The sequence below is a fragment of the Polyodon spathula genome, chromosome 3, assembly GCF_017654505.1.
Source record: "Polyodon spathula isolate WHYD16114869_AA chromosome 3, ASM1765450v1, whole genome shotgun sequence".
Taxonomy (NCBI): domain Eukaryota; kingdom Metazoa; phylum Chordata; class Actinopteri; order Acipenseriformes; family Polyodontidae; genus Polyodon; species Polyodon spathula.
The window spans coordinates 12,168,507-12,182,826 of NC_054536.1; the positions used below are offsets into that span (position 1 = coordinate 12,168,507).

Below are 14,320 nucleotides of genomic sequence, written 5' to 3' on the forward strand. Positions count from 1 at the left end.
GCATGCACCTTGTAACACACCGTATATACCACGCAGTATGGGCTAAACGGAGTGTCAATTCACAAGAAGGTGCCTGTGTTGAGATATCCAACTCAAAATACAACAGAATCCTAATCTCCATTTATACACATAAACAAGTATAAATGTAAGATGATCTATTCTCAGACTTTCAGCTAAAGGGTATCACTTACAATATAGTCGAAATAAAACAATTATTTTGCTCAGTAATTGTACTTACCTTGCAACTTTAAGGTTTAATCTTAGGTGAAGTAGAACTAGTGAAGATTAATAACACAATGGTAGATATATGTTTAAACTTAATTAAAAATGAAGTTTGTGATTTATGATGAAAGTTCTCAAATAAATCAACTGGAAAGAATAACCTTATAATAACAGATTGGATTTTTTTTTTTTTTTTTTTTTTTACCATGACTTGTCAACAGACATTTCAGTTACTTCATTAGTGGTTTTAGTATTTGCAAATTGTGAACCATTATTAGTTAAGTTACAATTTTAAAAAAAGAGAAAATCTCCGAATGAGAGGCCATTTGGCCTATCAGTGCTGGCCCAGTTCCTAGAAGCTACAATTTATATGATTTTTTTTTTCCTTGATGAAAGATTTTAAATTATTACTGTAATTCAGTCATCTCCGCATATAGGAAGGCCTCCTAAGAGAATACTTTGCCTAAGAGAACACCTTCTGATTTTTCCTATTGTCAATGCTCCACCTAAAGGAACAGGAACTATGTTAAAAGAACACCTTTTTGGCATCGCTAGCGATTCGTTCACAACTAATACTGTTTTGTGACCTGATAACTCATCATCATCAAAATTAAATTCAAATGGTTTATTCAGTCTTTTCAAATGTGACTTGTCATCGAGAGAGTGTCTTGACGCAGATTGATTTATTCAATCTTTCCAGAACCGGTGTCAATATTATCATTACTTCGTTTTGTATTCTGATTTCCACAAGTGCACCTCATCGCTACAAAATGGCATGTAAACAAACACCGTGCTTTTTCTCTTGCTACAAATATTTAGAAATTGATTGAGCTCCTGAATAAAACTTGAATCAGACATAAGTCACCCTGCAATTTGGTGTATTCCATTCCGGTGAGTTGCTTCACTATTCTGTTAAATATTTTTGTGTGTCTTGAACACTGCTCCTGTACAGCTGTTCAGAATTAATCTAGAGCTGCTGCTGCTGCATTTATTATCGTGTGTAGGGGTGCTGTGTTAATTTTTTTATCACAGTTAGTTTATTAACGGCAGATTGCCTGTTAATTTATTATTATAGTTTATTAACATACACTTGCCTATTGTTTTTGTCTTACTGATTCTGTTAATTTCATGTTGATGCAATGTTTGATAGATGAAAGAAGCTACTCCACCTCCATTATTTGAAGAAAAACTTTTGCATTAAGCCTTTTGGTAACTGACAGTATATCAAGGTTTTAAATAATAACACACAGTGGCAAGTACACCTCAATAATAACTGCAGTGACTATTCTTCTCAGGAACTAAATTGGAAAGAAAACAACACAACAACATCCTGTTGAGTTTATGTCAGTGATAACTCTATGGTCCACTAATAATAATAACTGCGTGGCTTCCAATACGGAATGCTTTATCTGCAGTTATTGGGCAGATGTAGTTTCTTACCAAAATGATAAAATAAGTAGTCTTTATTGAAAAATACAAATAAAAAGCATACACACTCCAAAATGTGTAAGGTGCAAATTACACAATGAAATCAGTATGAGAAAAAAAATTACTCACACACTTACGAAAATGTTTACCTATTTTGTTTTGGGTTAAATAAAAAAAAATATTTGTGGAGCACATTAAGTAAGTGTGCTAGTGCGTCCTCCTTTCAATGAATTATTTCCTTGGTAGAGTTTGCAAGTTTGCAAATTCTGTTTTTCTCCTGCTTTGATGGCACAAAGAATCATGCAGCATGCAGTGCATTTAATATTAATAACTGTATTCAAACTGAGATTATTATTATTTATTATTATTATTATTATTATTATTATTATTATTATTATTATTATTATTTCAGTGTTTCCAGTACTTAAAAAGGTTACACAAGTCAACAGATCTGAAAGAACTAAAGGTATGTGTACTATATAGTATTTAAGTATGTACCATGCACTTAAAACATTAATATATGTGATTTTTTTTTTTCATTACCCAAAAAGACCCGGGTATCCAGGTATTTTTCAGGGTATCCAGGTACCACGGCAGGTACCTGGTTAAATATTTCACTATTTATCTATTATGTGCTGACGTCTAATAATAATAATATATAAGAATATATATATATATATATATATATATATATATATATATATATATATATATATATATATATACACACACACACACACACACACACACACACACACACACACACTTTCACAAAACAGAAAGCCACAACACTTGAGTACCATGTTGATTAACAATAATAATAATAATAATAATAATAATAATAATAATAATAATAATAATAATAATAATAGTATTTCATATTTGACTATGTTTACAAAAACATATTGTCATACTAATGTTTAAAGGGAAGCAGGTATATAATCGAAATAGAGATGGTCAAATACAAAAAGAGCTGTATTTGCTTTAAGATGTGGATTTGTAGCTGAGAGCATCAATTATAGAGAAATATAACTTATAGCACTTCACTCATCTTGTAACTACTTTGTTTTGTTAGCATAGGGTACTCACATAGAAAACTGCATTAGTTTACTCCTGTAATGTACTTAAATCAAGATTTTCCAATGCAAGTTAGTCTGTAACTTAGGGGCTTGTCTCCTCTATGCCCAGCATAAACACTCAATTCAATTGGAAAGGTATTTAAAAATTCTTAAAGCAACTTTAAAGACTGACATTAATGGCTTTGTTGCTAGTTGAATAAATAAAACCTCAGTATTTTGTTTATGTTAAGATTAAGTTTGTAATGTTATTTTAGATGATGTAATTTTAAAAAAAAAAAAGCAATTTATTTATTTATATATTTAATTAAACAGTAATAAACCAAACATCGTCTTCTTACATAAGAAAAACATTTTACAGATATTACAACAAATTGTAAACTTGTGTGTGATTTGAGATGCATGAGCTCATTCCCCCTTATTTCCTTCTTACCAATATAATCTGCTAACCCTTATTTAAACCCTAAGTCATGCGCTTGTTCTCTGTCTTATGGTCTTTAGTTTTCCACCATCCTCTCCTCCTCCCCCACTATGCTTTCCTCCTCTATTCTTCCACTCCACCTCTGCAAGTGCCACTCCAGCTCTGCAACGGCCCCCCTCTGGGGGTAAAGTGAAGCTCCCTTCCCAACCTTAGAAGCCCAGTCACCGCTGACTTCATCCTCCGCAGGGGAAGGGTCTCAGCTAAAAGGAGGAACCCTGGCCAAATCTATCTAATACTGTCATCCATTTTCTCACCTCTAGATCCCCCTTGGGGAAGTATTGGTTGCTTCCCAGCCTTGGAACTCTGTGAGGACGGCTCTCCACGAGACAAGGGGAATCTCCTTGCTCATCCTTATTAAAGTGCATGTCTCCTATTATCAATTCCCGAGATCTCCTTCCTCTTCACAGCCCTCAATCTTGACCAGTGAATGAACAGTTAGGTCCAAACACCCAGTTTATCTTACGTTTTGAGCCATTACTCTTGCCACTTTATTAATTATAATATGTTTCAAGTATTCACATTTCTCTTCTAAAAATATGTAAGTGGGTATTTTCGCTCTGGATATATACATCAATAGAGGGACGTTTTGTTCTTTGTTTTGTCCTGTGCACTTCAGTACCAAGGACAGAGGATCAGCTAAAAACATAAGCTGCTGAAAAAATAGAAACAAGCAAACAAAAAAGGAACTATTTATGGTTATTTGTTGGACTAAATTTCTGAATAATTAAAAATAAAATAAGCAAACAATACAGACTTTTTATTATTATTTTCCCGCATATATGATCATTGTTATGTAGTTCTGTCACAACACTCAAACATTTGTGAGCAAAGTCATTGAACAAATATATTAAAGCTATGCTCACCCAAAAACGGAGGATAGACAACACTGTGAACATGTAATTATACATTAAGCTAAAAGCTTAGCAATATAGTTCTCCAATATTTTTTTTTAATTTTCCAGCAAGTCAGAAATATGACGCTGATTTGTAAACTAATTTTAAATAATATACTTCATGTTATTGACACCTATTTCAAACTCAGCATCCAAAAACACCACTTTAAACAACACAACAACTAAACAAAATAATCTTCCATTAGTGCAAAATTTGCTTTTGTTTATAAAGCACTTCTTGACACAGGAACATCCAAATATGCACACACTTTACTGGACTGAAGCCATCTTTTTTTAAGGCTATACAAACACAAAAAAAGCATTGAGACACACAATTCAGGACTGATTCTTCAGCTGGAACATCTTCACATCAGTTTAGTAGTCCACCAAATTGTCTCTGGACAAAAGATCAATGGGTTCCCCAAGAATAAAATCCAAGCATGAGTTTACCTTCACTTGTATGAATTGCACATGTCGACAAATTCCTTTATCCTAGAGATTACAGTAACCAGAGACTAATTAGAAACGCGGGTTCCAAGGAAAATGTCAATATTCACTGTAAATGTATAGTTAGTAAGAAGTCATTCTGCTTCAGTGGTAGTTTTATTAGTTGAGGTTATATTCTTATGTTCTAGCATAAAAGGCAGTCATATGGAATCAAATCCATTAGAGACTTTTAGACAGGAAAAACTAAGAATCCCGAAAAGGTTGAATATTTCCATCCTCCCATTAGGTTACCCCTTTCCAGCTTGAGATACACCTTGTCTCCTCCTTCCATGTGGAGGAGAACTCCATTGCTAGCTGCTTCTCTGGTAACATCCTGGTCACCGGCAAACGCAGATATCACTGCGTGTTCATTTTGGATCAGACTGACCTGGATGCACAAAGAGAAGTCGATTTTTGTAATTATAAGTGTGTTAAATATTGTTATGTACGATGTATGTGTTTAATTTTGTAAAACAATTACACACAACAAAAAAACCCCATTAAGTTGGCATTGCCAGGTATTTTCAAGGTTCCCCAGTGACGATCAAGCAATTACATGTGATCAATAAAATAATGATAATAGGCCTACATATGTTTCATCTAACAAAACGTGTAGTATTAGCTTATGACTCAGTATTCTCATATCATACTTTCTCAATAATACCGTAGTACAGTGATATGATGTTAAATAGTGCTCACCTGTATTGTCTGCCTGTTGTATACCTTAACCACATGAAAGCTAAAGCTGTATATTCCTCTTCTTGGAGCTACAAATGCACTCGAAGAAAGATCAAAACGATTTCCAACATTAACTAATACCTGAAAAATAGAAATATCATATTTAAAATGAATTGAAAGCATTTCTCACACAAGACGCATATGTGTACATGGTAATAGGAAATTATAAAGTAGTATATGTATATAGTGTGAATTGAAGGCTTATGAAAGAAAACGTTTTTAAAAAAATGTACACAAAATGTTTTAAAGGTTTAAAAAATTAAAAAATATTTTATTTTCCAGACGTTTCAGGCAAAAACAGGTTTTTTTAAACAGCTTACTTTTATTTTTTTTAAACAGCTGAAGAAGGGCTGAAAATATTTTTTATTTTTATTTTTTAAAAATTTTTTTTTATTTTTATTTTTTAAACATTTTTTTTTTTTAAAAAATTTTTTCTTTCATTTTTAATATATATATATATATATATATATATATATATATATATATATATATATATCATATATATATTATATTATATGATGAAAACTGAATGTGTATAAGTGTTGGTTTATTATTTTATGTATTACTTTTTTTGCATAAATTCTTTCAGATGCAAACATTCTAATTACAAAGGGGTATTTCAGCTTGAAAAAGTCTGTTGTAATGTCCAGGAATAATTACTATACAATTGTGAGAAATAATAAAAGAGAAACAAACTGTCATATACTGTAAAATAGAATATTACATGAGATATATTGTTCCTAATTAAAGCAGGACACACGTTAATAGTGACAATAATTAACACTTAAAAAAAAAAAAAAAAAAAAATGTATTTTACATCAGATTGAGAAGCAAACTACAAAGCATGTATGCATGTAAGTAGAAATTAAGAAAGCGGCTTGCCAGAGATGTGGAACGATATTTTACCACTTGCGATACCACATATGGATATATTATATATATATATATATATATATATATATATATATATATATATATATATATATATATATATATATATATATATATAAAATTTTTTAAATAAATAAATACAAAATATTACACTCTCCAGCTACTGGCTCCTAAGAAATGCGTAGGATGTAACATTACACTCAGTTCACACCTAATACTGAAGAAACAACTTTCACTGTCCAACAAGCTGTATACAGACATTAGCACGGGATGAAAACATACTGATAAAACCATTTTAGTCCGTGGTAAGGGTACATTTTAAGAATAACATAAATAACATATCTAGCTTTTCCAATTGTACTTTTAAATCTAAAGATTAAACTATTACATTAACTTCTGTCCAGATCAGAGGTAGTCATTCAGAATAAATTTAGTTTGCTTTTTCTATTGCACGAAACTTCCAGTAAAATAAAACAAAAATACAAATAAAAACCTCTTCATTGGAAATGTGCCTTAGCTAAAAAAAACAAACAATAATAAATGAAAATAAATGAAGTGGCACGTGAGCTATATGTTAATTGTATTTTCGTTTCTCAGTGTTATTTTGCTAAATTAGTGTGTTCTATGCTATAATAGGCTCTACACAGCCTGTCTAATACGGTTTATTTTCTTTATAAAGCTATCAAAAGATTGTTAAGTACAATGCGTTATCTGACCTGGTCGAAGTAGATGGTCATGGTTTTGTTGCTCATTTCAGACGGTTCGTGGTTGGTGTTCCTAACCGCAGAAAAAGCCACTTTGGCGCTGCCAGACCGCACTGAAATCCCAAGCGAGGAGGTGACCCCGCCGTCTGAGGACGGGTTCGAGTCACACACCACTAAGCATTTTCCTTCCAAAACAATCGGCTCCGTTTCATTCTGTCCCAGGGTAAAAGTAACGCCATATCCCAGGAGAAGGGCAACAGCCAGCATGGCGCACTGTCCAGGGGAACTTACTGGCACCATGATCAGGACGAGAATCCTGCACACTGATCTCAAGGAGCCCCTTGGAGGTTTGTTCTGTCTCGATCACCTGCTTCAGCCTAACCCCCTCTCTCGCTCTCTCTCGCTCTCTCTATCGCTCAGTGGGTAAAAAAGGATGGTTCGCAGATTACTCGCGTGACAAAACCTGCTAATTAGACAAAACATTATATTATTATTCACGTCCGTGTCCCACATATCACTCAACACACCAGGATGCTTCAAAATCCGTGCTACAGAGAGGCGCATTAGGTGTTGCTTGTGTTCATTAAGGTGTGTTAATAGGGTTTAATTGTTGAGATTCAGAAGAGCACAAGTCAAAAGCGCATCTATGAAGGAGAAGTGATTGTTGCGTTGATAGTTTCTTGAGATTTGGGGAGAAATGCTACTGCTATTGACAAAATACGTTATTGAATAAATGCAAGTATGTTTTAGTCGTAGTTATATTAACAATAACAATTGTAACACAGACTGTAATGTAGTCTATGCTTTTAAAAATGTCTTAAATCAACTTTATATTATCAATTCAAGTCTACTATTATGTTTCTATCCAGAGAAGTACACAAATAATAATAATAATAATAATAATAATAATAATAATAATAATAATAATAATAATAATAATAATAATAATAATTTACGGTAAAGACCGATACCTAGTCTCAAATACAGCCTTAAAGGTTCCATCTATCTAATCGAAGCACTGCCAGTATCTGTACACTCTCCTGATGATATCGCCCACTTTCAAACATTGGTGAAACTGACAGTATAAAGTTATTGACATTTTTAATAATTGGTAAGTTAAAAAAAAAAAAAAAAAAAAAAAAAAAAAAAAAAAAAGATCAAATCTTAGTTTACCTGGCTGATCCATAGCTTCAAATGTGGGGCGGCTGCATGCTTGATTCTGAGTAGAAGGAATATTCAGAGATGAGACTGCTGACAGAAAGGAATCGCCTCTTTTGCCTCTCCCGCCCATTCTTTATATCCAAGTGCAGCTCTAATTTAGGTGCCAAGCAGGAATCACCAGACAACACCAAGAACACAGTTAGCTCCCCGCTGTACAAACGGCATTGTTTACTGAACCAGGGGCGACCAAGTCCACAGTATTCCAGGAATCAATTAACTAGATCGTTCGTCTGTTGTCACTGTGTTGGAAAATGTCAAAGTGAGAACCTTTCCACCATTTATTGCAGTAGCCTACCTCTGGTACAATTGCAAATAATGCAATAGGCATGCTACATTTTTTTTTTTTTTACAATTTATTTAAAGGAAATGTAAAAAACAAATGTAACCTAAACATAATTGAAGTTAACTGATCCAAGAAAGGGAATACTTGTGCACCACCCAGTGGCTAAAATGTGTCAAATTAAATCCCCTTACAAAAGTTCCCACGACAAATTTGCATAGTATTTTTGTACCTTACCAAGCTTTTCCCAAGCTAGTACGTTTTTACGAATGCTTGTTCATAGTATTTTACCTAAATTTACATGGCTTACCTCTGATTCACCACGATTGTATAGTGTTTTTACTCTGCTTTCCACTATTCAGTTGAGATCTGTCTGTCTCTCTATTGCATAATTTAAAGTGTGGAAACCACTTTGTTAAAACAGCTGGACAAGCCATGAGGCATTGTTGTCTTATACAAAAATTAAATGAAAATAGATTTTTCTGCAGGCGTGCCATCAACATATACTGTAGGTATGCTTTATTGTACTGGAATCAAATTTAGTAACCTTTCTGTTATGCATCATTTTCCACATGTTAAACAGTAAATACAATCAGCCATTCACTATGAAATCCCTCTTTGCTGAAAATCTAGATCCCAGGCAACACTTGAGCAGTATATGTGACTATAATATTGCTTTCGTAGCGGCTAAGTACTGATTGGCTGGTTTTGGTGGCTAAATAAATGTGGGCCAAGTGTCTTTGTTTATTATTTATTGTCCAATAGATGTGAACTACACTGAAAAATACAGCAAGTCAAAATGAAAGACAGTACTTGCGTGGATTGATTTTAAATTTGATTCACAGGTGGTGATGTTCCAGCAGGCATCTACTGTGTATTAATTCATGCTGCAGCTGAAAGCTGATTGGCTGATGACACTGAATCGTTTTCTAATTGGAAATAGATGAGGCATAGTTATAATAATAAAAATACAAATGCATTGCTACCTTGTTATAAGGTGACCCTTTACACAGCACTACCAGTGATACAGCAGTATGGCCAAGCTATTTGCCACTATAATGCTTGCTACAAGACGGAAAACAAATAGTAAATAAGTAATATTCACCCTCCCCTAGCAGAGACATAAAAAGCAGATCACCATGACATACATCCACAGAATACACCCGATAACCTGTTCTAAAGAAAGTCCTTAGCGAGTTTCATCAGAAGTGGATACATGTAAAAAAAGATGTTACATACAGATAGACAGTCAGTCAGGTAGATAGAGAGAATATTGTCTCCATATTCTGATAATACCAATAACCTGTGCTGAATAATTTGTTTTAGCAAATGTAATCACAAGTGTTTCTCTCGTTATTTTTATGTATAGAAAACATTTAAATCCCAACACAAATATTCTGTTTTCTTGTTGTGCTCAGTTTAATTTTGCAAGATTGTTTCTATAAAAAGTGTGAAATCTGGCTGGACTGGCATATGCATTAAAAATTTGTACTTATGAACAGCTTAAAACTATAATTTGTATGCATTTGAAGAGGCAGAACTAAAGCCAGACGTGTTTATTAAAAAAAAAAAAATACATTTTATTTAGTTTTTAGCAATAAATAATTCATAATTTTCATTGGGATTTTGAATCCTGTTATCCTGCAATAAAGCAGTTTGGTTCTCCAGGCTTGAGCAATGGCTGTGTCGGAGGTCTGGAGTGTAGTAGGGTTTGGGCTGGGGAAGTTCCCTTTCTGTCCAGTGTGGAGTGTCCCTTAAGAACTAGCCAGCTTTGGTGGCCCTCAGATGGAGACAGCATTGTGAACATGGCTGAGGGGAGGTAGCAACAGATAAAATCGAATTTAGTTGGCTGGATGCCTTGCTCTGCCACCTGAACCATGGCAAATAAACACATCTAAAGGGTTTACAGAAGCAGAAGCTGTTTGCAGAGCCAAATGATTAGATTCAGTTCACACATAACTGACATTAAAAAAAAAAAAAAAGAATACAGAATATCTTGTATAAAAACTATAGCTTGTAATGGCTTGATGTCAGCCCATTCACTTGAATGGAAAGGCAAGGGCTGGATGTGAACTGATTAACTCACAGTTCAAAGAAGTCTTACAATTCAAATAAAGAGCAAGCTCTGTAGTTTAGAGGCTAGTAGGTGTCTTATGCTGATGTCAGTATTATTAACTTATCTGCAGCTAGGTGGAGATGTATTAAGCTACAGGGTGCATATTGTCTTTCTCTCACTGCTATGCTCCTCAACTACATGTCAGATTTTATTTATGTGTAAGAATGTTTTTTTGTGTTTTGTGTAATTTTTTTAATAATCGTAAACAAACGATTTGACTGGAAGACTTGTTCTTTGTTGATAGCATAGCATAGCTAGTACTGTTACATGAGCCAAACTTGTCACATGCATCTCAGCAGGGGAAGCCTCTTCCTCCTGTTTTACAAATTTTGGTCACTTTAAGATGCATGGCGACTAGAAATTTTCAGCGGGAAAATGGGGATTTGTGCCAAGGAACCAACTGTGTATGTAGAATTGTGCATAAAGTCTGCCATGCAATATGTCTGCTGAAATCTCAATACATTAATTTTCCGGAAGAACTGTACAAAACACAGTTTCATGAATATGGGAATTTCCCTGGTGTTGTTGACTGCATAGAGGGGTGTCGTATTCTAATTAGGCACCCAGCGTTGCCAGAAGAATACAGGAACAGAAAAAAAATGGTTTTCAATCAATGTTCAAGGTATTTGAACCCCAAAGTTATCGTTTTCAAACATTATTGCTCGGTGGAACGGTGCAAGGCATGATTCTTGAATTTTCCAGAATTCTTCCCTTTACGCTCAGTTTCAGAGAAGACAACATGGTGGCATTTTACTTGGTGACAGTGGCTATTGTCAGATAACATTTCTATTCACGCTCTACCTCAATGCTGCTGGAGCATCCCAGCAACAGTACAACCAAGCTCATGTCCATACGCAAAACCTTGTGGAACGCATGTTTGGAGTATGAAAGAGTCGCTTCCAGTGTCTGCAAAGGACTTTTCACTTTCACCCTAGGAAGTGTTGTATTGCTATTGTTGCCACAGCTGTACTGCATAGTTTTTTTAAACAACAAGTTGACCCAGATCCCCCCATTTAGGAAATGGATGAAACTGTTGTTCCAGCTATTGTAACAAACAGGAGCAGCTTAGATGGATTGGTTTATCGCGATGCGTTTGTGCTTCAACACTTTTCCAGTTAGGTTAAAAAATCTGTCAGTGTAAGTGCAAGACACATGTTTTTCACCTAGCCATTAATTTATTCAGATTTATTTACAGGTCCACGTACTGTGCTGAGATGTGTCCCCAATGCTTACACAGGATCTTTCATATAAGAAGCCTTGATGGGTACATTCCCTTCACATTCCCTTCATTCCTCCTCCTTGATGGAAAGTTCAACTGATAGTATTTTCATTTTCATGTCATGCTTTTCTTTAAGATATTTCAGTTTGTACTAATGAAATTCGATTGCCAGTGTTTGATGTATGGTCATTCTTGTTTTTTGACTTTTTATTATGAGTGGTACTGATGGATTGGCACAAAACCAACCCCCCCACCCCCCTCCCCCTCCCTCCAACGTCGTCTACTCCTCCTGGTAGACACTTCTTTATCCGGATCTTACCTCTGTGAAGAATAGGCCTTCGAATTACCTATCTAATTATGAAAAAGCTTAATGGATAGAGAATATTTTAAAAAGTTGTTAGTGTAAGAGGCTGACTGTCACAGTGATTTACAGACAGTAAATGTGGATTAACATACATTGTCGTTTAGACCTAATTGTTTGAAAGCAATTACAGTTTAACTAGCCACTTTTTGATTCCATATTAAATCATCATTATATAAATCATTATATATATATATATATATATATATATATATATATATATATATATATATATATATATATATATATATATATATAGAGAGAGAGAGAGAGAGAGAGAGAGAGAGAGAGAGAGAGAGAGAGAGAATTGAAATGTTAGAGAAAATAGGATTGGCTCGACATGGAAAAGTACTGGCATCTTGCACTCCTATAACCTTGCATGCTTTGCTTAAGATAAAGTTTTGCCTACACTGCAGCTGCAGCTGTGAGACAATGGATAATAGGATGAGCCAGACGTGTCTCTTTGCACATACACACAAAACAGCCATTCTGTTATCTGCTTGCTTAGCTATATGACACGTATGCATAGTTACAAATTGTTTCCCTTATATGCTAATATCTGAATCAGCACTGGCTAACTCTCTGCCTTGCTGACAGTTTTAAGGTATATAAGAAACTGATCCAACTCTGTACGTTAAAACACTACTCGTTGATTATCTAGCACCCTGTGTGTTGAGAGTGTTTTCAGTTTGCAAACTTAAGAAATAAAGACCTGTGTGTTTGGAACTCGCAGTCTCTCTTCTTTTATTAGAATTTCCACGACAATATATATATATATATATATATATATGATTTAATTTACAATGACCTCCCGGTGCAGGTGATAATTAAAAATTAAACACATGTATACATGTTTTTGGCAGGTAGGATTTTAACTCTATTAGCCTAATAATAAAATAATCTAAATACAGATATACTATTGTAGAAGATTTTATCTTTGTCTGGCAAAATAAAAATGAAATAAAGCAAGGAGTATCTGAATATATTTATCTCAATTTGGATATACATTTTATCAGTCTCATGTTTGTGGTTCTTTGCCTGTCATTCCCTACGGAAACAATTAAGAACATAAGAACATAAGAAAGTTTACAAACAAGAGGAGGCCATTCGGCCCATCTTGCTCGTTTGGTTTTTAGTAGCTTATTGATCCCAGAATCTCATCAAGCAGCTTCTTGAAGGATCCCAGGGTGTCAGCTTCAACAACATTACTGGGGAGTTGATTCCAGACCCTCACAATTCTCTGTGTAAAAAAGTGTCCTCCTATTTTCTGTTCTGAATGCCCCTTTGTCTAATCTCCATTTGTGACCCCTGGTCCTTGTTTCTTTTTTCAGGCTGAAAAAGTCCCTTGGGTCGACACTGTCAATACCTTTTAGAGTTTTGAATGCTTGAATTAGGTCGCCACGTAGTCTTCTTTGTTCAAGACTGAACAGATTCAATTCTTTTAGTCTGTCTGCATATGACATGCCTTTTAAGCCCGGAATAATTCTGGTCGCTCTTCTTTGCACTCTTTCTAGAGCAGTAATATCTTTTTTATAGCGAGGTGACCAGAACTGCACACAATATTCAAGATGAGGTCTTACTAGTGCATTGTACAGTTTTAACATTACTTCCCTTGATTTAAATTCAACTCTTTTCACAATGTAACCGAGCATCTTGTTAGCCTTTTTTATAGCTTCCACACATTGTCTAGATGAAGACATTTCTGAGTCAACAAAAACTCCTAAGTCTTTTTCATAGATTCCTTCTCCGATTTCAGTATCTCCCATATGATATTTATAATGTACATTTTTATTTCCTGCGTGCAGTACCTTACACTTTTCTCTATTAAATGTCATTTGCCATGTGTCTGCCCAGTTCTGAATCTTGTCTAGATCATTTTGAATGACCTTTGCTGCTGCAACAGTGTTTGCCACTCCTCCTACTTTTGTGTCGTCTGCAAATTTAACAAGTTTGCTTACTATACCAGAATCTAAATCATTAATGTAGATTAGGAATAGCAGAGGACCTAATACTGATCCCTGTGGTACACCACTGGTTACCACACTCCATTCTGAGGTTTCTCCTCTAATCAGTACTTTCTGTTTTCTACATGTTAACCACTCCCTAATCCATGTACATGTGTTTCCTTGAATCCCAACTGTGTTCAGTTTGAGAATTAATCTTTTGTGCGGGACTTTGTCAAAAGCTTTCTGGAAATCTAAATAA

The 14,320-nt window shown here is 34.5% G+C and overlaps 1 protein-coding gene across 2 annotated transcripts; it reads right to left on the reverse strand.

Annotated features, from left to right (window-relative positions):
- Nucleotides 1-3,113: 3,113 nt before the first annotated feature.
- LOC121312727 (cerebellin-2-like) lies at nucleotides 3,114-8,351 on the reverse strand. Of its 2 annotated transcripts, none has more exons than XM_041244441.1 (4): nucleotides 8,092-8,351; nucleotides 6,931-7,381; nucleotides 5,285-5,404; nucleotides 3,114-4,973 (listed from the first exon to the last, which is right to left on the reverse strand). In XM_041244441.1, exons 2-4 carry the CDS (start codon nucleotides 7,216-7,218, stop codon nucleotides 4,776-4,778), a joined length of 606 nt encoding a protein of 201 aa, XP_041100375.1. In that variant the 5' UTR covers nucleotides 7,219-7,381; nucleotides 8,092-8,351; the 3' UTR covers nucleotides 3,114-4,775. The 2 variants fall into 2 exon arrangements, with proteins under 2 accessions (XP_041100375.1, XP_041100374.1); XM_041244440.1 differs by having other exon boundaries at nucleotides 6,931-7,384.
- Between the last annotated feature and the right edge of the window lie 5,969 nt (nucleotides 8,352-14,320).

Coding starts and splice junctions, on each gene's coding strand:
- LOC121312727 (XM_041244441.1), bottom strand. CDS start 7,218: ATGGTGCCAGTAAGTTCCCCTGGACAGTGCGCCATGCTGGCTGTTGCC. Junction 5,405..6,930: donor TGACCATCTACTTCGACCAG/GTCAGATAACGC, acceptor TCTATTTTTCAG/GTATTAGTTAATGTTGGAAA. Junction 4,974..5,284: donor ACAACAGGCAGACAATACAG/GTGAGCACTATT, acceptor TTGTGCATCCAG/GTCAGTCTGATCCAAAATGA.